General features: G+C 37.7%; 1 protein-coding gene across 9 annotated transcripts in view; it reads left to right on the forward strand.

Moving 5' to 3' along the window:
* The window catches only part of RNF144B (ring finger protein 144B), a 236,712-nt gene that overhangs the window by 159,829 nt on the left and 49,502 nt on the right, over positions 1–27,381 (forward strand). For all 9 annotated transcript variants that reach the window (XM_007487884.3, XM_007487887.3, XM_056823490.1 and 6 more), the window contains 2 exons: positions 882–1,082; positions 26,688–26,792. In XM_007487884.3, coding sequence (XP_007487946.1) covers positions 918–1,082; positions 26,688–26,792 — 270 coding nt within the window. In that variant the 5' untranslated portion in view covers positions 882–917. The remainder of the gene's footprint in view (positions 1–881; positions 1,083–26,687; positions 26,793–27,381) is intronic.

The following is a 27,381-nucleotide window of genomic DNA, read 5'->3' on the forward strand; positions in this document are numbered from 1 at the left end:
GAATTCATTGAGTCTACAAGCTATCTATATAGATTCAACAAACTATTACCAGAGAGTAAGTTTCATTATAGGAAGAACTATAGTAGAGACACCCAGAATTTTACAAGAGACCAAATCTAAGAAAGGAACCAGCAGTTAAATCCATTATCTTAGATATCTGCATAGAAAAATATAAGAAAAAAAGTGATATTGCCCTAAAACAATCTCAGAGATCACATACTCCAACCTCCTCATTTGACCAGTGAGAAACTTGAGGTCAAGGATGATCAAGTTAGTCTGTGGGTCAGTAAACATTTTATTAGTGCCTACTATGCTCCAGGCACTATATTATCCACTGAGGATATGAAAAGACAGACATGACTTGCTTCAGGTCACACAGGTAATAAGTGACAGAGTTGGGAATTCAATACTCTACCACTTTGCCTTGTTGACTGCTATGAATGTATATAAACTTAATTTTTAGGCTCCTCCCTCTCCAAATAAAACTTCATAAAGTACACAATGCCTCCAGACATGCCTTAACTTTGTTGTATATTTTTCTGTTGTGTCTGACTCTTTGTGATTCTATTTGGAGTTTTTTTGGGTAGATCTCCTAGAGTGGTTTGTTATTTCCTTCTCCAGTTAATTTTACAGAGGAGAAAACTGAGGCAAACAGAGTTAATTGATTTGCCCAGGGTCACACAGCTAATAAGTGTATGAGGTTGGATTTGAATTCAGGAAGAATCTTCCTGACTCCAGATCTGGCATTCTATCCACAGAGTCACCTAACTGTCCTACCTTTATGTAGTATGTATTTAGATTGGGGGTTCATTATGTGAGCCTGTCAAGGGTTATTTTGAGAAATTTGGATAAGGTATTTAAGTTCTGAAATCTGATTGCAGGGATTAAGAAGACCCAAGAAGTGGCCAGACAGACTGATGGGCTCTGTTGGTGAGCTCTGCTATCATCCCATAACAATGGAAAAACCAGCAACTGGAGAACTGACCTTGGATCCTTTGGTCACTTGCAAGCTCTGCCTATGTGAATATTCTGTGGACAAGATGACCACTCTTCAGGAATGTCAGTGCATTTTTTGTACATCGGTGAGTTTCCTTGACCTTTTGATCAAAGCAACTTTTAGTATAATTTTGAGCAGAAACTTTAGTGTCTCATTGTTGAAGCTAGGACCTTCTGGGATCCAGTCTCCATCTGAAGTCCTCCAGTGATGGGAAATCCCTTGCCTTACAAGTTAGCCCATTTCACATTTGGACAGTTTTGATTATTAGAAATACAAATTTTTAGAAGTAAGTGTTTTTAGCAGTGGAATCACACCTTCCATATTAATTTCGTTCTTTAAAAAACAAAAAGAAAAACAAACCCTTACCTTCAGTTTTAGAATCAATACTAAGTATTGGTTCCAAAGCAGAAGAGCAGTAAGGGATTAAAAAAAAAACAGGGGTCAGAATTGATAAGTTAACAGCTTTTTAAAAATACGCTTCTCAAACAACTATTTAAGGGTATGAGAATGAGATTTGGATTTCTGAACCATGACTTAAAATACATTAAATGACAGGCCCCTGGCTAACGATAGAATGTACTAAATAACGATGTTAAAAAAGTATTGTTTGGAATCTTACAAGTCTCATCTAAAAAACTTTAAAGTAAAAATGAATGGGTATAACTATAGACATATATCCACTAAGCTATTTACCAGAGAGTAGCTTCAAAGAACACCAGTAGAGACACACAAAATTTTACAAGAGAAAAAAATCCAAGAAAGGAACCAGCAGTTAAGTCTATTATCTTGGATGTCTACATAAAAAGTATGAGTAAAAAGGGGCATATTTTACCCTAAAGGGATTTCTGAGACTTTGATGAGACTTTTAACTAGAATATGGCGTGGAAAGATACGTATTTATCTAAAAGGAAAAAATAGGAAAAATGCAAGTAAAGCAGAGGAGCTTTGCCTTAAAGGTCCATGCCAAGCAATCTAAAAACTATAGTTGGGAGAGCATTTAGTTTAATATCAAAAGACATAGGAATGAAGTCATTGTCACTGGAATATCCTATGAACTAGTGGTCTCCAAAATGGTTGGGGGGAGGGAAGACATGGCCCATGGGGAATCCATGGCTTGAATTCAAGGGGTTTGATTCACTAATTAGAGGTTGGGAAGACAAGTGGCAATGGTGGGGCCTACTTCCCAACAATTGCATCTAGAATAAAGATTCTCTAGCATTGCCTCATTCTGCTTTCTCCATCCTGTACAAGTTTTCATCTTCATCCATTCTGAGCTGAACATCAGCTCAGTTGATGTTCTCCTGCCAACTGTGGCAGGAGTACCTTAGAGGTCAAGTCTGACTTGTAGCAGTAGAGACCACCAAGGAGGATCCAGGCCTCCCTTCCTGACCTTTTCATTTTTGGTGGGATAGATTGCATCTGTAGAATGACCAGGTTGGGTGGGTTGGATGGATTCTGACCTGGATCCCAAGTTATCATGACACTATCTTCCTACCCTATCGCTAACCCCAAGTCATCCCTGTTTCAAATTTCCTTATTATTGTTAAGGTCAGTGCCATTCTTCTTTCTACAACCTCCCAGTCATCTTTATTTCTTCTTCCTCATTCCACGTATCCAACTAGTTGCCAGATCTTTCTGTTTGTATCTCTGTATCTCTTAGGTACATCTCCTTCTCTCTAGTTACACAGTCACTAACCTACTTCAGCCCCTCATTACCTTTCCCTTGACCTATTGCAGGAGCCTCCTAATTGGTTTCTTCCCATGAAACTTTTACTCTGACTCCATCCTCCTTCACCTTTCCTAAAGCCTAGGTCTGACCCAGCTACTCCTCCCATGCAATGAATTTCAGTGGCTTTTTATTGACTCCAGAAGCAAACATTATTTATTTTTTATCTCGTCCTTTTAACATATCTATCTTTCAAGAATTTATTTATTTAAACCCTTACCTTCTGTCCTAGGATTGAAGTATTGATTCTGAGACAAAAGATCGGTAAGGGGTAGGCATTTGGGGTTAAGTGACTCATCCAGAGTCACACAGTGGGGGGTGAGGGATATCAGATCAGGCTATCTACTGTGCTTACCTAGTTGCCCAATAATATATCTATTTTAATCTTAGTTTTATATGTACATAGATATGATTTATGAATAAGTAAATATATATATTGGGGCTACATGTTCAAAAATTTTATTTTGTTGATAATGCTGTGTGATGAAAAAAGTTTGGAGATCATTTCTCTGAATGGTCTGTCCAAATGAGGAATTGGGAAACGGGAAACAGATCACAAGTTTCCTTTGTGGAGGTGCATGACACAATAGTGGCAAGGAATTTTAATTATCTTGACGTCTGCTTAAGTCTTCTTTGCTCAGAACCAAACTCCTAATCATTTATTGGCTTGCTTTGGTTATAGTTTCTTCCTTTGAAAGGCAGAAGAACAAAAACAGAGTCGTTTATTTTGGATCTAATTCTCCTCAATATGGAGGAATTGTTTACTGTTGCAGGGCTGGGTGGAGAAATAACCACTTCCTCATTAGATTTGTTGCAGAAAAGGAGAAGAAAGCCAGACATTGCTAGATTTTTGGAGAACAGGTTTAAAAGAATTCATGGAAAGGATAGGTAGCGTCAATCCAGGGAAGATGGGAAATTCTCAAGATTGAAATTTCGAAGCTATCAATAAAGGTATCATGTTTAGCCAAAGGGATGATAGCCCTGTGGGAAATGTTGTTTGAATTTTGCTTATAAGGCAGTAAGCATAAAGAGCCTACTATGCGCGAGGCACTAAATGCTGAGAATACAAAGAAAGAAAGACAAAAACAAAGTCTCTGCCTTTAAAGAGTCCATATCCTAATGGAGAATGCAACAAATAAAAAATAGTATAGAAGGAATGTATGCAATGTAAGTGGATCTTGGAAGGAAGACACTAGTAGGAGAAAATGGGTTGAGTTGGGGAGGGGACCAGGAAAGGCCTCTTAAAGAAACTGAGATTTGAAGTGAAGTCTTTTAGGAAACCAAGAGAAGAAGAAATGAGGAGGGAGAACATTCTAGGCCTGGGGGACAGGCAGTGAAAAGGGACAGAATTAGGAGATAAAAAGAGTATACAGTGCAAGGAATGGCAAGCAAGCCAGTGTCCCTGGCTTGTAGTTAATATGGAAGGGTTTAAAGAGGCCACATTGTAAAGGGCTTTGAAAGGGATTTCATATTTGATCCTGGAGGTAATGGGAAGCCACTAGAGTTTGAATTGGGAGTAAACATGGTCAGATCAGGAAGATCCCTTTGGCAGTTGAAGGTTTTAGTTGAGGAGAGAGTTGAGTCAGGAAAACTTAGAAGGCCACTGGGATAATCCAGGCTTGAAGCGATGAGATCTTGAGCCAATGTGACATCTGTGGGAGGGTTGAAGAGACTGATAAGAGACATGCTGTAAAGGTAGAAATAATGAGACTTGATAACAGATGAGGGGCAAGGATGACACTGAGGTGCCTGAAAGGATGTTAGTGACAGTACGAGGGGAGTCTGGAAGTGTGGAGAGTTTCAGAGGAACAGTAGTGAGTTCTGTTTGGGAAATGCTGAGTTTTTGATGTGTAAGGGGCATCTAGTTTGAGAGGTCCAAGAGGCAGTCAGTGATGTGACCCTGGAGCTCACAAGAGAGACGAAGACTGGATATGTTGTCCTGGGAATCATCTCAGAAGGTCTGAGTGGCATGAAAGTATCAGACTTGGGACAAAGTCTCAGGGTTTCTGTGTCCTTATTAGAGTTGTTGTCATGTTCTTCTGTTCCTTGAAACAAAAGATTCCTTCTGAATCACTTACTAACCTCAAATGGAAACTTTTTCCAGAGCAGTTACAGATACTGAAAGCAGGAAGTAGAATGGATGAAACAGCCATGCAGAGTTGGAGGCAATGTTAAATCTGATTAAGTTGATTCTGGTTATAGAAAGTAGAAGCAATGTTGTATTGTAACTTAGGTTCACCAGAAGGTAACAGTGATCGCTTACTGTTTTCAAAACTGCCTCATTCCTCATTTTTAAAAAAAGCAACAGAATTTCTTCCTAGTTTTGCCTCAGCAGCTTAGGGGGTGGGAGTTCATGAAATGAGAATGCTTAACTGTCCAGTTTGAGATATCAGAGAACATCCTCCTTCTTGCTGAAAACTCAAAGCTGATTTATCTTTTCTACTTCTTTTTTGGTTTGCTTCCAGCTGAGAACTTGCTGTACCTATAAAAAATTAACCTTTCCCTATTTCTCCTAGAACCTGTTTTCTTGCCAAAGTACCCATTGTGGAAAGGAAACAAGACTGACAGTTGGTGGGGGGAAGGGGCAACTGCGAATGAACACCATCAATTGGGATGGGGCTGTGTGGGTGCTTGGACTAGAGAGGCAAAAGGTGCTCTCAGGAAGGTTCATCAGGAACATACATTTTTCTTGTCCTCCATTTTCCCTTTCTTTTGCAATGCAAAGAAAAGAATAAAACCCCACAATCATGCACATTAATCTCTTCACTTCAGACTCAGATTTGCACGTGATAGGAAGCTCTTAGATATTTCTTTGGCTTGTGAAGAAATAAATGTAACCATGCTTATAAAAGTCCAATAAGATGGCAACTTGGTAGGCTTAACAGAGTTGAGAGGAGCAAGAAGATGAGAATGCACTCCTTCTTGGTCATATCAATAGACAAGAACCCTCACATTCCATTTAGTGACATTTAAGTGGCCTAGTGGATAGTGAGTCTGAAATATCTCAGTACAAATTCTGCCTCATACTTTCTATGTGTAACCTTGAGAAAGTTGCTTAAACTATTAGCTTCAGTTCCATTTTATGCCCAATGGGAATAAAATAGCACCTACTTCACAGCTTTGTTGTGAGGATTAAATGATATATTAAATGTAAAGGTCATTGCAAACTCTGAAATTCCATATTGATGTTAGCTATCTATAAAAGTTTTGCTATTTAGTCCTTTCACTTGTATCTGACTTTTCATAACCCCACTTGGGGTTTTCTTAATAAAGATAATGGAGTCATTTGCCCTTTCTTTCTCTAGCTAATTTTACATATGAGGAAACTGAGCTAAACAGAGTTAAGTGATTTGCCCAGGGTCACATAGTTTGTATCTGAGGCCAGATTTGAACTCAAGAAGATGAGTTTTCCTGACTCCAGGTTCTATCCACTGTGCCACATAGCTGCCTGTTTATAAAATAGTACTTAAACAAAGGGAATTTTCCTTAAATGTTAAAGTGAACCATAGTCTGACTACATATTGTACTTATGGTTTTCGTGTATATAATACAGTAGTTCTAGTAAAAGATATAGTTCTTTATACTGTAGTTAGAGTCTTAGAACTATATGTTTTCCATAGCTTTTCATGTAGTTTTAAAGATATTCCATCTTGATTATCATAACATGACACTCACTGACTTGGTGGTGGCATGGTGAAGAAGAGGACAAGATAGGGAAATGGGGGACTAGGCTTTGTGTCCCTCCATCTCCTTTCTTTTGGATATCAGTCACTGAATTTTTTTTATAAAATTAAGATTTAGAAATTATCTAATCTCTCCCAACATGACACTTCCAGCAGTCTACTCTGATATTCTTTGGGAGGTAAAATAAATACTTGCCATATCTTCATATCTCTAGTGACATCTTTCTCATCTTTTAATACCCTAAATCAAGTGTTGTCTCTTTCATAAAGCCTTCACTGATTTATTCATATCCTTTTCTAATCCATAACCCTTCCTCCCTCCCTACTTCTCTCTTCCTCCTTCCCTTCTTTTGTTTCTTCATTCCTTCCTCCTTCTCTACCTCTCTTCTTTTCTGTTCTTCTTCCTTTCTTCCCTCCCTTTTCCTTTCCTTGCTTTTTTTATTCCTTCTCAGTTTCTAGCACAGTACTTTGCACATAGTAGGTGCTTAATATTTTTCAAAAATGAATGTTTAATAGTTAATGCATTTACTTATAATGTTTACAAAATAGGACCATATTAAATTATTTTCTATAGATAAAATTCTGTACTAATTTTTACAAAACCTCTAGAGAATATATAAGGAAATTATTTTTATAATTGTGTAGGGTTCTAATTCCTCATTAAAAGAACTGGGAAATTGTGTAATTCTTGAAGATATTTACCAGTGAAACTTGTTATTGTGATTGCTATGACAGCTTACCACCAATATATCCTGAATATGGGGGAATGGTGGAGTATTAGTCATGCCAAAAAAATGTGGCTTTGCCTGCTCTAGTGAAATCTTGGATATTTTAATATTAAACTGTAGGTAACTCTTTAGACTTGTTGCACAACCTGTGAAGTACATTATCTCTTGATCACTGAGGAAAATGTCCTACAACCATGTATTTTTCATCAAAGATTTTCATATCCTGTAATGACACAATCCATATAAAAAGCCTTACCCACTTTTCTCAAGATTAATCTATAGACAAGTTTCAAATTAATTTTGACCAAGCAGCAGTTCTGACATACAGTCCAGTTCTTTCTTTGCCATGTGTGCCATAGGGTTTTCTGAAAGGAAGGTTTAAAAATGGAGCAGAAGTGAAAGAAGAGACCCAAACTTCCTCCTGGGACTTAGTTATCAAAGCAGGGAGAACTTGTTAGTCTGCTCTCTTGTGAGTAATGATTTGCCTTGCTGGTTTGTTTTGGAAGTGATTTCTATCAGCTGTGAGTTAAGGGAAAAATGAAAACTGTGTTGCTTGTTTTCATAACCTAGATAACTTCACCTGAAAAGAGTTGGTATGTTTGGGTTTGGCCTCTTTACCCTTCAGATTAAAGACAGGATGTACCGAACAAAAAGAAAATAGGGATCAGCCATATCCTCGGCTTTTTTCTATTACATCTTATTGGCACAAAGTAGTTAAACTCCCTTTCTCTTTAGGTCTCCAAGCCAAATGGGTTTTCCAATGTTTTAAGAGTGAGAGGAAATATAAAATATTTCAGACTGAACCCTCCTCCCCTGAGACCTGTTGGGAGACCTTTAAGAAAAGTCCACATTCTGTTTTTAAGAAGTTGACAGATTGGAATATGGGCTTTTCCCCCCCTTTTATTTTGTTTTGTTTTGATGGGCAACTTTTAGCTGAAGTAAAACTAAGGTCCTACGAACTTGTCACTGGTCTTTCTAGTCTTCTTCTAAATGACTTCTGTGTTAGGAAAATAGCACTCTATTTACTCATTTTCCTTTTCACTTTAATTGGATAAGACATTTATCACTTGGATGCCTTTTCTGTCCTAAGTATACCACAATGGCATGTTCATACAGAGTTATTATTCTACATTCTAAGAACATATTTAGAAAAAAAAGGTGGGGGAAAAGCAATTATTTAAAAAGATTTCTAATTACTTCATGATAACTATGTTCTAACACTGAATAGTCAAAGTCACCTACCCTCAGCCTAATTACTATCTCAGGGAATTCTAAGTCTAGCAATTAAGAAAAGAAAAGAATTTCTATGTTGATGTTCATATGCCAGTAAACTAAATAAAGATTGTACATTTCAGTGAATGAGACTATTCAGGCCAAAGTGTGGATACAAGCATCATGCCAGCTGAACTACCAAGTCTGGAGGCTAATGGAAAGTGTGACACTGAAAACATAAAACCAATAATACTTTGAAAGTAAATGATATGTCAGGTGATTCCATTGAGGATATAAAGCACAGATGGATAAGTGTAACAAACTACCATCTTTGTTGATTAGGCATAAGAAAAAGAGTATAATGATCTTCCTGTTTTCTTTTGGAATTTTAAAATGAATGCTTATGGTAGTTTCAACATTTTATACTTCCCCAAAAAATGATTTTTGAGCTACTTTCTCCTCCCCATTAGATAAGTGTCTTTAAATACTTTATAATCTAAATTTCTCAGCTAACAAATTCCTCTTCCCTTCATTCTTTCCTCCTTATGGCCCATTTATTCCTCAAGTCCAATTCCATCCTTTTCCTTCCTTACCCATTGATAATCATAAAATAGATTTGGAAGGGACCTTAAAGGAAACCTAGTCTAACCCCTACCTTATAACATAAATACTCTATGCAATATTTCCAACAATGGAGGAGAGGGATCGTTCAATATCTAACTGAAGAAGGTCTTTAATTTTAGAGGATATAGTCCATTTCATTTTTGGACACCTATAATTGTTAGAGCCTTCTTTTATTTTAGGTGGGATTTGCGTCCCTGTCACTTCTTCACATCAGTTCTATTTCTGACCTTAAGGACCAAGATGTTTGAGATGCCTTTTCCATATGTTAATCTTTCAAATATCTTAAGAAAGTAATATCATTCCCACTACATCTTCTCTGGACTTAATGTTCTCCAGTCCCTTGATGGATTCTCAAAACTTCTGGCTCTCCTAACTATCTTGTATGTTGTCTCTCCCTGCTAGATTGTGAGCTCCTTGTAGTCAGGGACTGACTTTTGTTTTTCTTTATATCGCCATTGTGTAGCACAGTGCTTGGCATAGTGTAGGCACTTAATAAATGCTTGTCATCTGACTCACTCTACTAATCTCTTTCCTCTGGATCTACTCTTTGTTGCCAATATTCTAATGCGAATGTAAAACTTAGAAGTGAAAATGGATGAGTAACACAGACTCAAGCACTGTAAGCATCTATAATGCTGCCTTATTTTACTAGCTTGGCAGCCAGGTTTCACAGAATGAATTTCTTTAAAAACATTTTTTAAAATGTTAAATGATATATTCTCGTTTTCATATTGGCATCATTTCCCACCTCCACCCAGGGAGTCAGTTACACACCAATCAACACATGACTGTGTTGTAGACAGTAGATTTTCTGCAAAGAAGGGATTGAAACACATCCTCATATACTCTATTTTCATTAGGGCCATTTTTTGCAATTATATAGCATTCAATTTCTATTTTGTTGCTGTTTTTTCCATTTTTATTGTTAGACAATAAATATTCATTAAATGCTTATGATGTGCCAGACAATGAGGATATAGACACACAAATACAGAGTAGGTCACACTGATTGGTTCTCTGAAAAAAAATTTTAATGGTATATAATCTTTAATATTCAGATCATCTATTCATTTCGACATTATTGTAGTATATGGTGTAAAGCATTGGTCTATACCTAATTTCTGCCAAATTTTTTTTTTTTCCCAGTAGCTCTTTTCCACTTCTCAAAATGCTTTCTATTCTGGATTGGTCAAATATCCTACATTATCTTTTATTTTCATTCTTAACTTTGCATCAAGTAATCTCAGGTTATGACCTTATTTAGAGTAGATTTCTAAGCCTTTTTCTGTCATGGACTCCTTTGGCAGTCTAGATGTCATCTATGGACCCCTTGTCAAAATAATGTTCTTTTAAAAAAAATTTATAATCCAAGGGAATGATAAACTTCAGTTAAAGGGTAGTGAAAATAGAGATTTAATTTTTCCCCCATTCAGGTTTGTGGATATCTTGAAATCTGTCCACAAAATCCCATTTGAAATTCTTGGGCCCCAGCTTAAGAACCCCTGCTTTTAGGGCACTGTGACACAGCTTTTTAAAGTTACGTGTTAAATATTTTATAAAGCAAATTCTTCATAAGAAAATTTTATAGTTTCACATATAATACTCCCCTATCTACGTTGTATAAAAATGCTTATTTTATTTAAAGTTCAGAATAAAAAGAAAATAAAGTAAAAAAAGACTAATATGATCTACAAATCCTTTTGAATCATTAAAAAAAATCCCAATTTTTAAAAAAATAGCATGATTGTTATTTAAACCCTGAAAACAGTCAGGGAAATTAGTAGAGGGGTCAGAGAGCACCTGAGGAGTGTGGGAAAATGATAGATAGTGTGGTGGGGGTGTGTGTGTGTGTGGTGATTAGAGATGACTCAAGTGGAGCTGGCTTCCTGAACTTGCAGATCTTTATCAATGTTCAGTGCTCCTTATTCCCTTTTCCATTTCATTACTTGTCATGGGCAAGTTAAAAGTAGCGACAAAGGCAACCCTAATACTAAACCTTGATGATTTGGTATTAGCCTTAAACATAGTCTAGAATGAGACAGAACATGAGGTGTTCTTACTTACTTTAACCTTCTTCCCAGGATGGATTCTTTCTCCTGTTAACAGAAAATTGTTTTGCTTTGCTTGAATATCACTATTGGAAGAGCTCTTATTCAGCTGCTTCATCATCCACCTCTGTGTCAGGACATCTTGAAATACATTGATGAAAACAAATCTACTTAAATTTCTTCTTCTATTACACTGATAAAGATATGGGGCATCTTTGACCAATGATCATCTTTCTCCTTCTGAAAATGAAAAAGTTTCTTAACTTTTTTTTTTATGGGATCCTCTTTACTAGATTTATTACAAGAAAAGCTTAATGTACACTTGAGGATATCAGTGATGTCATTCTTTTTTTTTAAACATTATTTTATTTGGTCATTTCCAAACATTATTCATTGGAAACAAAAATCATTTTCTTTTCCTCCCCACCTCCCACCACCTCTCCCATAGCCGGTGCATGATTCCACTGGGTATCTCATCCTTAAGTTCTTCTTATCTGGGTATCTACTTATCTTTCTTCTTCCTCTCAGTTTTCCATCCTTAAGATGGCCACACACACACACGCACACATGCACACACATATGCACACACATGTAGATTTTCAGCTCTTTGAAGATACACTTAGTGGCAGCAGTGCCAAGCCTGGAGTCAAAAGGACTGGATTCAAATCTGGCCTTAGACATTGCCTAGCCCTTGCTGCTGTTCTTTCTTAGAATTCATTCTAAGACAGAAGGGAAGGGTTTAAAAAAATAAAAAATAAAAAAGATAACACTTAGAACATTCCAACCAAAGGGGATTGCCAACTCCTGTCTCTGGTTTAGTTAAAGCTCTCTCCATGTCACCACAGGCAAAATAAAGTAGGGTATGAAGATGGTCATTCTGGCTATTGAAACCCAAACTTCCCCAGTAAAAGAAAAAGAGAGAAAGGAACAAGGACTGCCTGGAATTGTGTAGGTTAGTTGGCTCTGAAATTTCATTCATTAGGTAAGTTCATGGAATGAAGTTAATCCTTTGAGAGACTAAAAATCCTTCAAGCTATTTGGGTTTCATGGATTTCACTTACTTGTATTAGCAAACAGCTCCCGGTGTTTATTCTTTTTGTTACTATTATTTACAGATTTCTTTGGAGGCAGAATTGCCTGTACAAATCTGGTCTTAGGTTATAACATTCAAGCATTCAGGTTTTGTTTTTCCTTTCTGTTCTTTCTAAGGAAAAAAGATGTAAAAAGTCAGAGGTTAATCTCATATTTTGAGAGGTCAGATCCTTTTCTATTACAGATGAGGAAACTGAGCCTGAGGGTTGTTAAGTGATGTATCCAAAGTCACAGGGATGGGATTTGAACCCAGTTTCTTTGCCTCTCAAGCCAATACTCTTTTCTGTTGTGCAAGAGATACCAGGGTGACCTTTAGTTTTCAAATTGCTTGGTGGTACATTTCCTATGCCACAGAAAAGTTGAATGCATGATGACTCTGGCCAAGAGAGTGTTTGGGGGTGACCTAGAAGGCAGGACCTTTGAGTTTTGATTTCATTGTTTGTTATTTTCCAAAACACACCTGGAAATGGAAATCTGATTATTGTTTCAGCCTTGGTTCTGTACACCTAAAGCACTGTTTTATTTTTGCCTTTTCTCTGCCACACCCCTCATTCCTAGAATTGTCTCCCTCCTTGTTTCCATCTCCTAATTTCCCTGGGCTTCTTTCGCATCCTAGCTAAAATCTTACTCTCTGCCAGTCTTTCATGTTCCCCCTTAATAATGCTGGTGCTGATTATTTTTGCTTAATGCTGTATTTATCTTGTTTGTACATAGTTATTTTCATGTTGACTCCCCCATTAAATTAAGTGCTTTGACAGCAGGGATTATTTTTGCTCTTGTTTATAGGCCCACTACTTAGTTCAATGCCTGACAAATACTAGATTTCTAATAAATGTTAGGTGACTTGAATTGGAAAAGAGGAATCCTAGGAACCCCTCAAAAATGAAAGTGACCAACTGAATTTTAGTTATGGCAGAAATATGTGGCCTGATGTTTGAAATGAGCTTGGGGAAGGTGTGAGGATTTTGAGGAATGTAAGCCTTTTTAGGTGTGGATCTCAAAAATGAGGAAAGGGTCACCTTAACCACAGAAGTATATAACCTGCCAAACTCCCTCTCTCCCTCTCCCTCACACTCTCCCTCTCCCTCTCTCCCCCCACCAGGAGATAGATCTGTGAGAGGAACAGCATGATTTCTCAACTTTCTTTTGCAATATATACAAGGATTTGCATTAATTTAGTTCCTTGAAGCTTCTATTACAGAGGTTAGAACTAAGAATAATGGGTAGAAGCTCAAGAGGGCTATTTAGGACAGATGCCAGGAAAAATTCTGATATTAGAGTTGTTCCAGTGTGAGATGGGCTGCCTCAAGGGTGGCGAGTTCCTTCTCCTTTCAAGTCTTCAAACAAGTCAGAAGACTGCTTGCCAGCTAAATCAAAGCATGGTGTTTATCACTTATTTTTTTTTTAATAAAAAGGGGAGAAACTTATATTCATTCTTCTACTCTGTCAGTTATTCCAGGATTGAATTCCTTTTTCTATTAAATGACTCTGTTTAGGCAATTTGCTTTCTGAGGCTGGTTGTTGGGGCCTCTGTGCAGCCTGAGAATGGGCAGTTTTTGGAGTCTAAGGTTTCTTTGGAGGAAATGGAAAGATGTAAAATTGGCTCAACTCTTGGTTTCTTTGTCTAGGAGCCATCTTTTTCTTTTCTGGGTATACTGTTTATGGAGAGAACACCTGTCACAGCTGGATTGCTTTGGGAATAGTGTGGCGTTTTGGGCCCTATTCTGGGACAGGTTTAAGACTTTTGAGAGAGGCAGCAATGGGGGAAGAGATTATATCTCAAAAGCCAGTGGACAGCTATTGAATTACTAATGTTGGAAGCACTCAAAGACCTAAAGATTTAAATGGGCACATCAGCTCTGTCGTGATTGTTGTCCAACTTTTGACCTGCTCAATTCAGTAGTTTTCCAGTCTTGTCCAATCTTTTTACCTTTTCTGTTTTTTTTTTTTGGCAGAAATACTAGAGTGGTTTACCATTTCCTTCTCCAGATCACTTTATCGATGGGATTGGGACCAACAGGGTTAAGTGACTTGCCCAGGATCACAGTTAGTAAGTTGTCTTGGGATGGATTTGAACTTAGAAAGTTGAGTCTTCCTGAGTCTAGGGCAGGCACTCCATCTACCCACCACTTTATCGATGGGATTGGGACCAACAGGGTTCAGTGACTTGCCCAGGATCACAGTTAGTAAGTTGTCTTGGGATGGATTTGAACTTAGAAAGTTGAGTCTTCCTGAGTCTAGGGCAGGCACTCCATCTACCCACCACCGTGTTGCCCCATCTTTCAACATAGAAAGTATCTATATAGCATAGAGCAGTCAAGTCTATCACACATTGGACATATTTCTCTTCAGTGTTATTTCCATCACTAGGATTCCTAATTTTAGATGTTTCTCGATCAACAGAGATCAAGACAAGAAACTGTTTGATCCCGTTTACTTGGTAAAAACTTGAAGTATTTTGTGATCTGAATCCAAAGCTCTCTCTTGGAGAATTATTGTATCAAAGCTTCAGAGAGTTTGATCTGAATACTTTGTTCCAGAAAACAGTAGACAGTTATTTTTGGCTGCAAGGGATATGTGTTAATCTCTACTGAGTTACCACTTTGAAAGTTAGCAGATTAGGCTTTAGGGCTTGATTCTCACTTTGAACATTTGGATTTGAGAGTTTAAAAAATTCAGATCTATAGTTTGATGCTTTCCATGGTTTGGTCTACATTGGCCCCAAAATGGTCTCTACTCTGGCATCAATAGCTGTTTTGGAAGTAATGAGGAATTGACAATTCTGGTATAAACTGGAGGGCAGATATCAATGAAGTGAATCGAAACCTGTCAGGAGTCAGATACTAAAGCCTCTAACAATAATTGTGCTACTAATGCCAAATTGTTTAATTTTTCCCTGTTTCATTTCCCTAACTGTAAAGTCCTCTGTCATTTAAAGCCCTTCATAAAGTATCCCCCTTCTTACCTTTCTAGATTTCTTATATCTTACTTTCTTCTATGGATTCTGTAATCCCACCATGGGTCATGTGTACCTCCTCACATACAGACATTACCTTCTTCTAATACTTTCCATCTTAGCATTCCCTGTGCCTGTGCACTAATGATCCCCATGCCTGAAAGGCATCCTTTGCCCTCTCATTTCTGACTTTTAATTTCCCTGTTTTCCTTTAAGAATCCGCTCAAACTCCACCTTCCGCAGCAGACTTTGGCAGGGGACTTTTCCTGTTTTCCTCAATCTCAACTCTCTCAAATCTCAATCTCAAACTAACTCTCTAGAGCAGGGATGGCGAAACTTTTAGAGACTGAGTGCCCCGACTGAACCCTCACACACATGTGAGGCACTCCTTTACCCCAGACTGGGGAGAGAAGAAGCTCTTCCATTGGGCTGCAGGGTAGTGGGGCGGGTAATGGGAGAAATGCCCTCAGGTGTGTCGGAGAGGGGGTTACAGCCTTCTGGCACACGTGCCATAGGTTTGCCAACACAGCCTTAGGGACTTCCCTCTGAGACTACCTTCCATCTCTTGTAATTTATATATTGTCTACCTCATTGGAATACAAGTTCCTTGAATGTAGGGATTTTTTTTTGCCTTTGCATTCCTTGCACGTGGCACAATACCTAACATTTAGCCAACATAATAACTGTTCCTTGCCTGATTGATCAGCAGACCTCTTAAATATGCTTATCTCATAGAGTTCTTGCAAAGGAAATATTTTGTATCTTCTGCCTTGGAACCAATATCGATTCCAAGACAAGGTAAGGGTTTAAACAAACAAATCTTAAAAATACTATAAATGTCCATTGTAATTTATCATTAACCTTCTATTACCCAGGATGCTGCTGTTGTCGGTTGCTTTGGTTATAGTTGGGATGCAGAGCTAGGGGTGATTTGCCATGTTAATGTTTATAAATAGAGTGGTTGTCCTCTGACATGTATGAACAACAGAAACAGCTCATCTTCCTATTCCTATCCCCTATAGGAAACGAATAGAGCATTGTTTGAGGTGCATGATATAATTTAGAAACATCTTGTGTGACCATTATAAGGTGAAGTTGCCTTACAGTTAAGTTCTTTGGCTACCTTGGACACTAAATCCCCTTAAAATGAGATGATGACGAATTTTGTTAGTCTTTTAGGTAAAGGGTAAAAGGTATATAAATCCTTCAGTACAGAGCCATATAGGCTATTATGGGTACTTGATGCTTTTTGAGACGCTTCAGGCACACAATTCGTGATGGAATAAAGGCAAGTCTCTAGAAACCTCTTGGGATCAGATATAAGTACTACCCCATTAAACAAGTCAAAATTGCATTTTATATCCTCAGAAACAAGTAATTCCAGGTGAGAGCTCTAAGTTTAAAATGGGAAAAGTTTGCTAGCCACATCCACCTAAAAGGTGATTCATTCACTCAGCCTTTGAGAAGAGTAACTTTGTAAGTTGAGGCGGGTGCTGGGAATACAAGAAAGGGCTTTGGATCTGGGTAAAATAACCTGTGCCATTGTTTAAATAAGGAGTATGAAATAATCTACATATTTAAGAAGTAGTTTTATTATTCAATAAGATCTGAACATTTGCTTTTTTAAACAAACAAAAACCAATCTAAACTTTGTGTCACTCATATTTTAAGAAGTTGTTGTCTGTACTAGAGAAAGATGTAAATTTGGAATCAAATGTTTCTTTTCTTTTTGATACCTTAAAACTAGGCCAAGTCTCTCTCCCTTTCTCTTCCCTTCCCTTCCCTCCCCCCAAACTCCCTTTTCTGTCAGTTTACACTTGGAAGTTCTTCCTGTGAATATTTGAAGAATGTCAATTTTAATCTTAAAAGAAATAATTCAGGAATTTTGAAACATAATTAAAAGATTTGCTTTCCTTTAGAAAACCTTACTACAATATATTTTTGTTTCTTGTGTTTTGTCACTGGGATTAAAAAAAAAGTTGTCAGGAAATTTTTTTCTAGGTTATCTTATGTATACTTCCCATCCAAATTCAAACTGTTCTTTAGCCCATTTACAGAGTATAGGTGCAAGCATCTCTGAAAATTACAGGACACTGGAATCTTCCAGTGGATGAGTCTCAGTAATTACAAATAATCTCTGTTGTTGTATTAATGACCTTCTGTGTCTTTTTGTCCAGAAGAAGCAGCCATTTGTATATTCTGGTCATTGTTCTAGATCATAATGACTTCAATCAAATACAAATAGAGTAGTTCACTTATTTCCCCCTAAATGTTTGCATTTGCTACTTAGAAAATGGCATGTTTAGATGAATCTCTTTCAAGTAAAGAGAGCAGAACCCAAAACAACTATATACACAATGACTGCAGCTTGTATAAATGAAGACAACTTTGAACAGCAACTAAACTGATCAGAAACAATGGACAATGGTGGGCACTGACTTGCTGAATTTTCAAGCACCCGCCCTTCCTTTTTGGGATTAGGAAACTACTGCCCCTGGGAAGGTACCATCTACCAGTATCATTCTTTTATACTGTTGTGCTTAACTGTTTAGGGGATGGTTATCCATTATGGGGAAGCAGTAATTGTCATTTACTTGGGGTTTAAGCAGAATTGATCAGTTTAAAATAGATGATCACCTTGAAACTTTAAAAAAGTGATTTCATGAGCAATTGCTATATTTTGTCATACTGGTTTTTTTTTTTTATGGTGCTAGGCTTTTATTTTATGAAACTTATAAGAATTTGGGTTTGTTACTCAAGAGATGTCCCCTTGTCCAACCCTCTCATTTTACAGCTGAGGAAACTATGGTTAAATGACCTGTGGAAGGTCACACAAGTAGTAAATGACACAGGCAGGATTCAAACCTGGGTACTCTACCCACAAATTGATTTCTGTTTTTACTGATTGCCAAGTACATAGATTTGTTGTTGTGTTGTTCAGTTCTTTCAGTTGTGTCTGACTATGACCCCATTTGGGGTTTTCTTAGCAAAGATGCTGTAGTGGTTTGCCATTTCCTTCTCCAGCTCATTTTACAGATGAAGAAACAGAGGCAAACAAGGTTAAGTGACTTGCCCAGGATCACACAGCTAGTAAGTACCTGAGGCTCGGGTCTTCTCTATTCTAAGCCTAGTACTGTATGAACTGCACCACCTTGCTGCCCTTAGTACATAGATACAATAGCTGTTTTAAAGGAATAAAATAGAATTTCTTTATATCACAGAAGCCAATTTTTCCAGAATTAGATGCTTTTTGTGGGAAGTTGGATGAGTACCATTGCATACTATAATTACTATGCCTGCTGGGCTACATTTGTCCTTTTTTCCGTTTCTTTAGTAACTGCCATGTTTAAGTCAAATGCTACTAAAGGCTATAAATTGGAGCAGAAGGGTTGGTATATACAGCAAACTGAAAAGTGGATGGGATGTATGAAATAAAGAAAGACTCCCTTCTCCCCCTTTTGTTCCTTAATGGCGCTTTGTAACCGAAAGAGACTGCACTAAATGGTGGTTTGTGTTCTGGTATCACTCTTGGTGCCTCTTTCCCTTTGGGTTTATTTTCTGATCCTGCTACAGATCCCACAACACTGACCTAATCGTGGGCCATCCACAAAATTATATTTCAAGAGGTGTCAATAAAGAAGTATGTATATTCTTGATTTAGGGACAGTTAGGTGGTGCAATGGAGAGATGCCAGACCTGTAGTCAGGAAGACCCATCTTCTTGAGTTCAAATTTGGTCCCAGACACTTGTTAGCAGTATGATCCTGGGCAAGTCATTTAATTACCCTGTTGGCCTCAGTTTATTCATCTGTAAAATGAGCTAGAGAAGGAAATGGCAAATTGCTGCAGTAACTTTGCCAAGAAAAGCCCAAATGAAGTCACAAAGGGTCAGGTAGGACTGAACAACCACCACCGATGCTCTTGACTTTATTTCCTTAGTGTAAGAGCACTCATGATCCACTATTAGTACCTGTTCTGTAATTGAATCCTTCAGTGTCCAGGTGAACACAATAAGTGACCTTACTCATGGTCACAGGACTACTATATTCTAGGACTTGAATGCAGGTCTTTCTGACTAAAAGATCAATTCTTTGGCCATTATGTTCCTCTGTCACTCTTCTCCAGCTTTGAATCTAGTCACCGTAATTTGTGTATATGTACTATGTGTGTGTGTGCTACATCCTGGCAACTGGAGGCTTGCATGGAGTCTTTTTTATCTGTTCTTTCTTCAGCAGATCTGTCGTGCACACAGAAGTGAATTCTCATTTCTTTCTTTTTTTTTTAAATCCTTATCTCCCATCTTGGAGTGCAGAAGAGTGGTAAGGGCTAGGCAATGGGGGTTAAGTGACTTGCCCAGGGTCACACAGCTGGGAAGTGTCTGAGGCCAGATTTGAACCTAGGACATCCTGTCTCTAGGACTGGCTCTCAATCCACTGAGCTATCCAGCTGCCCCCTGAATTCTCATTTCTGAAGCCGACCCAGTGGTGACTAGGGAACAAGAGTCGAGATTGACTGTATTACTATTATTATCTAACATTGATAGAGTACCTGCTCTGTGCCAGGCACTGTGCTGAGCACTTTATAAATAGGAACTTATTTGATCCCCACAACCACCTTGGGGAGCAGATGCTAGATACATAAATGCAACAAGTATGGTTAATAAGCAAGTCCAACTAAAGTTCAAGGAGGCAAATTTGATTTCTCACACGTTTCATTGAGAGACATTGTAGGATGGAAACCATGATTAAAATGTGTCTCAGGGAGACTTACAGTTTATTGAGAAAAAATATAAAGGAATGCAAATAGGTACAAGGAGAAGGATGTAGAAAAATGTATTTTTAGAACATACTTTAAAAAAAAAACCCTTACCTTCCATCTCAAAGACAGAAGAGCAGTAAGGGCTAGGCAATGGGTCTTAAGTGTCTTTCCCAGGTTCACACAGCCAGGAAGTACCTGAGGTCAGATTTGAACCCAGGACCTGCTGTCTCTGGGCCTGACACTCTCTTCACTGAGCCACCCAGTTGCCCACTAGAATATACTCTTGAGAAGAAATTCTAGATACTATATTGGTGGAATAATATGTTTAGGGGCACTTTGAAGATCTTCATTTTACAGATGAGAAAAGCTAGACAAATGGAAGTGAAGTGACTTTTTCTCAGGGTCGCCCTTCTAAGAAGTATCCTGACCAACAACAAAAATACCCACTAGCTAGGATTTTAGCAAAGAGAGAGAACTATGGCAGATGTCATATTTTAAGTTTCCCAATTACTGCTATATCTTGTCTCTCTGTGTTAGGTTTGTGAACTTTTGTCCTGAACTCATTTATATAAATTTTAGAAACATTTATTAAACACTTACAACATCTATTAGTACACTATGGATACAAAGACAAAAAATGGGGGAGAAAGTCAGTTCTTACCTTGAGGTGTTTTAGTCTACTTGGAATTTCAGTATGGAAACAAATCACAGAATGTTCTCTCTTTTGACAGATAGCCTGTGGTGTAATCCGTGCTTGTATTACTTATTTGAACTTTGACCAAGTAGTGTCCACCATATTTCTCCTTTTGGTTCTAGGATTACTTCATGAGCAGAGAATGACAAAAACATTATATTCAGCAAAAGAAATATTATTTGAAGAATAACTTGTATATGTCCACTTCCAGAGAAAGAACTGAAAAGAGAAATAAGCAAGACATTGTTTTATATGTGTGTATGTATGTATGTATGTATCTTTTTTTGTCAAATAATATCTTCTCTAGTGCAGGGGGTGGGAGTGGGGGTGGTAGATACCTGAGAATTTTAATGAAACAAACAGATAAATAAATTTAATGAATTAAAAATATTTAGAATACTGTACAAAAAAGAATATATTCTAAAAATACGATATCCTATCTCTGTCCCTCATATTTATTGCATGCCTTTTTTTTTCTGAATAAACTTTAAGTCTTCCTGAAAAATATTTTAATTATGGGCTACATTCTATAGAGGCAGCTAGGTGATATAGGGCATAGAGTGCAGGACCTGGAGTCAGGAAGATATCTTCTTGCATTCAAATTTGACCTTGGATACTTATAAGCAGTGTGACCCAGGGCAAGTCACTTGACCCTTTTGGTCTCAGTTTCCTCATCTGTAAATGAGCTGGAGAAGGAATTGGCAAACCACTCTACTTTTTCTACCAGGAAAAAACCCTAGTGAGATCTCAAAGAGTCAGATGTGATTGAAAAATGACTAACAATAAAAATCACCTCATAATGTCTCCCAGTGATTTATGTGAAAGATCAAATTTGCCTCCTTGTGCTAGGATATTTAGTTTATCTTACTTATTAACCATACTTCATTTGAGTAAAAATATTTTAGTCTTTGAATTTTATTGCTGATTCCTTTTGAAAGTTTAGTTTCTTTAGAATTACTGGGCATCTCTATGACAATTCTTTTACTCCTCTTATAGCTGCTATTCTTTTAATTTGAGTGACTGTCTCTTTTGCATTTTATGATTCCTTTGATCCATTTGGAAGATTCTAGGCAAATACATTCTTACCAACCCTCATTAGGTGTCTTCCATTCCCATTGAAAACCCTGTCTTTCCTAGATTTTAAGACATGGTTTGGAAAAATCCAAACACTGTCTTGGGCGTAATTTTTTTTTATTATGCATGGAAACAATTTTTGACTCAAACATCATCTTAATCAGATTTGGTAATCAAATTGCATCTCTTTTCTCAAGGCCCTGTCTTTAATTGGCAGCACTGATGAAAGGCACTTCCTGTGTCAAGATTGTCTTCAGTAGGATAAGTTCATATGAGGATAAATAATTAGGTTTGAAAAGTCTTAGAAGGGTCTTTTTGTCTTACTCAGCATGTCCTTGGAGTATGCAGCAGTCCATGCAGACCTCTCTATTGTTAAAACCAGACTTGAGAAATAAATATTTGTTGGTACTTACCAAATGAGACACCAGCCACCACTACTTACCTAGTCTTCCTCTGATTCTTATTGTACTATGATCCTCATGACCATTTTGCAGGGTGCTCAGGGGGAATATAAGACGCTGTTTCCTCCGAAGGTCCAGTTCCCTCTACTATAAGATTTTAACTTTATGTTAAACAGTCTTTCTTTTGTCACATTAGTTTACAACTTCTTGTTCAGGTCGCATTTCTTTATGGTTTTTCAGTTCTTTTCTTCTTAAACTTTGAAAGCCCTTTTATAATTTTAAAACACAATATTTCCTGGTAACTTTTGGAATGAGTATGTTCTTCTGCCTCTTTATCCTGTATCAAGATGTTTTGTGTGTAGATAGTAGTTAGTTGGCCACAAGAGAAAGATAATCTCTTAACATGCCATGCAAGTCAATGAAAAACTCCCTCCTGGTCTTTTTACTAGTTAAAAATGAGATTCTGCATCATAACTGTTACCTGTTCTTGTGGCTTGCTTTCTTCTATTATTTTTTGGTGTTTACTCTCCCCTTCCCCCCACCCCCCCAGTTACCTAGCTTTGTTTAATTTCCTCACTGAGTTCTCTCTATACCCATAGAAGTCTCTTCAGATTCTTCCATTATTTTTCAATTGTGTCTGACTCTTCGTGATCCCATTTGGAGTTTTCTTGGCAAAGATAGTGGACTGGTTTGCCATTTCCTTCTCCAGATCATTTTACAGATGAAGAAACTGAGTCTTGAGAGTTTTAAGTGACTTGCCCAGGGTCACACAGTAGTTAGAAGCCAGATTTGAACTCGTGAAGCTGAGACTACCTGACTGTAGGACCAGCATTCTGTCCACTGTGCTACTTAGCTGCACTATCTTCAAATAATGCCCACTTTTCCCATCATTATAAGCTTTTATTTATTTTTAAAAAGCTGTTCCCTAGTGCTACTCATTCTCCTCATATATTCAAGTTATTTTTGCCTTCCCTGTTAGCATTATAAAGGTAACTGAAGAGACTTGGGACTTGAATTCTGGTTCAGGAAAACAAAAAATATGCTAACAAGGAAGCTGAGAATTCAGGTAGAATTCCCTTTTCTGCTCTGAGAGAAAACAGTGGCAAAAGGATAAACTGTTAACAGTTAATGACTCTGCCTGTTCTTGGCAAATGTCTAAGAACTGGGAAAACTTAATTCTTGAGTAAGAACATGTTTAATCTGACAATGTATCTGTTCCATGTAAAGAAACATCATTTTTTTTGTTCTTTTTTTGTTCCGTTCTATGAATGGTTTTAGGAAAAATAAGTAAACCCCACAAGCAAGAATTGTTCATAGATGTCTAAAGAGAGCTTACAATGAATGATTGAAAGTTTTTATTAAGCATTGCTTTAGGTACAAGTGTGAAAGCAGAGACAGTCCCTGCCTTTTTAAGGGGCAGCTTGTGTGCCAGTAAGGGGAGACAAGCACATAGTGGGGTATATCCTTGAAATCTCCCTCTCCTTTTTGGGGAAACTAGTAAAATTCCCTGGAGTTGGACCTTTGGAGAGTAGATTGGCATGACTTGAGGACTGAAATTAGGGAAGGGGCATAGGAAGCAAAGTGAAGCATGAAGTAGCCTGGGTGAGGCTACTGTCAGTCATGACAGCAGGACTCCTGAGCCAAAGTTTGGGACATGAGAGTTAAAACTCCTAGGAGAAAATCTCTGGTTCTGTCTTTAAATCCCTGATTTGACCAGTGAAACAAAAGAAAGTAATAAATCTAGCAGGCCTACAGGTTTTGAGTTTAGTAAGTTGAAGGGCAATATAACTAGTTTTTAATTGGGCAGGGGTTTGATTATATTGCTTATTTAACATCTGAACTAATGATATTAAAGTTTCTCTGAAACTGAGTAGGACCCACCTGACCCTTTCCAAATGGATTTGGCAAATGCAAAGGGACGAGTTTCTGCACATGGCATGGCATATAACATAGATAACCTTAAGGCTAGATAGAATTTCCATTATAAGTAGCTTGTTTATTCACAAAAAGCTTCCCACAATGTTTTCCTGGGGTTGGAACTATATTGAGACTAATCCCAAGGAAGATGTATTTCTTTTCTTCAAAATGGATTAGAGGTAGCATGTCTTATTTGTGGATTATCCCCTGTAAAGATTAAAATTTAGGGGAGACTGAGGCAGGTAGAAATTAGTTTCTCTCTGCAAGGAGTATTATATATTTTCTTAGAGGTTTATTGAAGATTAAGGATTAAAGAAAATACAGGATAAGAAACAAGTGCCTAGGCCACAGAGACCTAGACAAGACCTCACCTACATTATGGAAAGAGCCACGTCTGCTCCAAAACGGAAGTCCAAAAGAGACCCCGCCTACGGGAAGACCCTTTAAATAAAATTTTGTTCTTGTCCCAGGTGAGAATTCAGTGAGATTAGAGGGCATTCTGGGAGCTAGCAAGGACTCCTGGGGAATGGAGTCCAGAGTTCAAATCTCAATTTTACACCCCTAAGATTTACACTATGACTTAGGGGTAAATAGGATATCATTTAACAATGTGGCAAGTATTTATGAAATGCCCACTATGCTCTAGGCACTGTCCTAGGGACCCAAATGCAAAACCTAACCAGGTTACCACCACTTATGTCATTTTTCTTAGGAGCTGAATAGCAGAAATGATGTCTGTTGATTTTCAGATTGTTACTCTGAGGCAATAGAATCAAATTTGCGTTGAAAGTCACCTTGAATTTTCCCATATCATGAATACACTCTACTATTCTCAACAAGAGAATCATTTGGTCCCAGCTTAAAGACCACCAGCAATGGGTAATCCAGCACCTATAAGGAAAGCCATTTTACTTTTGGATATCTCATTATTGCTGCACTCAGTTTATTATTTCATTGGTACAAAATATGGTTTGTGAGGAAATTCTTTCTTTTAGGGCCGTTAGAGGTTAAATTATTTGTCTAGGGTTGCAGAGCCAATTTGAAATGAAGGAAGAACTTGATGAGTCTAGATATCCCTGATGCTGAAGCACTGAACCATTCTCTCTCTCCAGCATTCTTGTTGCAGAAAAAAAATTTATTATATGCAGATGAAATCTGTACCCTATAATTTTGACCTATTCATCCTAGTTCTACCCTCAGGCTAAATAGATAAAGGAGATGTTCTGTTGAAAGAGAAATAGAAAATAAAGGACAGTGAATCCATATTGAGGAGATCCTTAATGAAGGAACATGGACAAGAATTATACAGGCTGAGATGGCATGACTAGGTTGTGATTTGCGTTGGTATAGAAGAGAGCCATGTTTATCAAATCTGTAGATCTGCTGAAATTGTAAAGACTGAGGTTCTTCTTTATGTGATTTGGAAAAGTAATAAAATGGTGGAGGGATTTTTTGAGACTCCTGTTGGTCAAAAGTAAGCACCTGCTTTTGGAATACTGACACTTTTGCTTCAATTGCTTCCTTAAAATGTCTTGTTTTTGATACTTGTTGAGGGTGCAGGAGTTCGTGGTCTCTGTAGTATCAGGCTCATCTTTCTATCCTAGGTAAGATTTTGACATGAGTGGCTTCCTCCCACACACCTTTTCCCTGTTATAGTGCCCTTCTGCCTGGTCAACCTGCATCCTCAGGCTGCCCAAGGTGGTAGCTCACCTGAACATGTCTTATCTAGTGCCCCATGTCTCAAAATTAACCACATTAATTACTTTTCCCATAAAAAATTCTTCATCATAATGTTTTGCATGATTGTAAATTTAAAATCTAGATTAGATTAGTTTGTTCTCTCATGGAGAGGGGAAAGGAGGGAAGATGAAAGGGAGAGTGAGAATTTGGAACTCAAAATTTAAAAAAAAAAGCCCAAATGTTAAAAAATTGTTTTCACATATAATTGGAGAAAAAAATAGTATTCAAAAATATTCTTCATCTTCAGTCATATGTCAAGAAACAAATAATTATGAACTAATTTACTCTTAGATATTAATCCATTTTTAAATTGTCTGAGATTTAGATTTTTAGATTGTCTGAGATATTTGCATGTAGTAGGTACCTAATAAATGGTTTTTTAAATAAAATTAGATGAATGGTATTAAGGGATGGCAATACTTTAGGTCCAAGGATTGAACCTCCAATAGTAAAATTTTGACTGCCTATTTCAGATGGGTAGAAGAAACTTTTGGCCAGGTGCCCTTTTCATTATTGTTGATCAGTCTCGCCTAACTCTCTGTGAGCCCATTTGAGGTTTTCTTGTCAAAGAGACTAGAGTGGTTTGCCATTTCATTCTCCAGCACATTTTACAGATGAAGAAACTAAGGAAAACAGGATTAAGTGACTTGCCCAGGGTCACACAGCTAGTCTGAGGTCAGATTGGAATTCCGGCAGAGGAGACGTCCTGATTTCAGAACCAGTATTCTATCCACTGTGCTACCTAGCTTCCCTTTGCACTGCTTCTCAAGACACATTACTTACATGACTGCAATTCTACCTTTGTTTAAGACTAACCCTGACAGACCTATATAATATTTTTCATTCTAGTTTTAGGCAGCCCAAGGATGAGGGGGCACTCGTTTTCACATTTAAGATAACCTGTTTTCTGAGGATCTGATCCCCAGGACTACCAAATAAAGAAACAGATGGTTGTAGTGATGGTTCTTTTTGGCAGCCTCTGTGGTCTTAGAATGTATTATTTCACTGGCTTGATTTTTTTTGTCTGTTCATTTCTAGTGCCTGAAACAGTACGTGCAGCTGTCAGTTCGAGAAGGATGTGGGTCTCCCATCACCTGCCCTGACATGGTGTGCTTAAATCGTGGTACCCTACAGGAGTCAGAGGTACGGATATAGAAGGACAATCAATACTCCCTCTTTCCCTGCTGACATTCCTCCCTAGGGCTCTTTCTTACCTCTGATTGTGCGGCAGTGAGCCTGCCTTCCAGACAAACTGGAAACAAGTTATTAGCTTTCTTTTTCAGAAGTATTTATTGAAACACTGGCTACCAGTGAATTATTCAGACTCTTACCATCTAATCATTGGCATTTCTTCTAGACATCCCTCTTGGTGAAGATATTTTCATTGCCTCAGACCCATAGTGTCAGTCTCAAGTAGAAACAGATCCCTGCTGCCTCAGGTTGATTTATAAACCACAAAATACATTCCCTGTATTATATTTTCTGCTAAACATTTCCCAGTTACATTTTAATTTGGTTGGGGCTCTCAGGGAGTTTGACACTTGACCTAGACTACTACCAATGTTAATCGTATTTGCCAACTGAGTAAAGTGTGAGGGAGGGTCTTTAAAAAAGGTGTTTACATTCTAGAAACCTAAATCATAATTGGTTTTGAAATATATTTTTTAATCCCTTACCTTCTGTTTTGGAATCAATACCGTGTATTGGTTCCAAGGCAGAAAAGTGGTAAGGG

Source organism: Monodelphis domestica, chromosome 3, assembly GCF_027887165.1.
Source record: "Monodelphis domestica isolate mMonDom1 chromosome 3, mMonDom1.pri, whole genome shotgun sequence".
NCBI classification, from domain to species: domain Eukaryota; kingdom Metazoa; phylum Chordata; class Mammalia; order Didelphimorphia; family Didelphidae; genus Monodelphis; species Monodelphis domestica.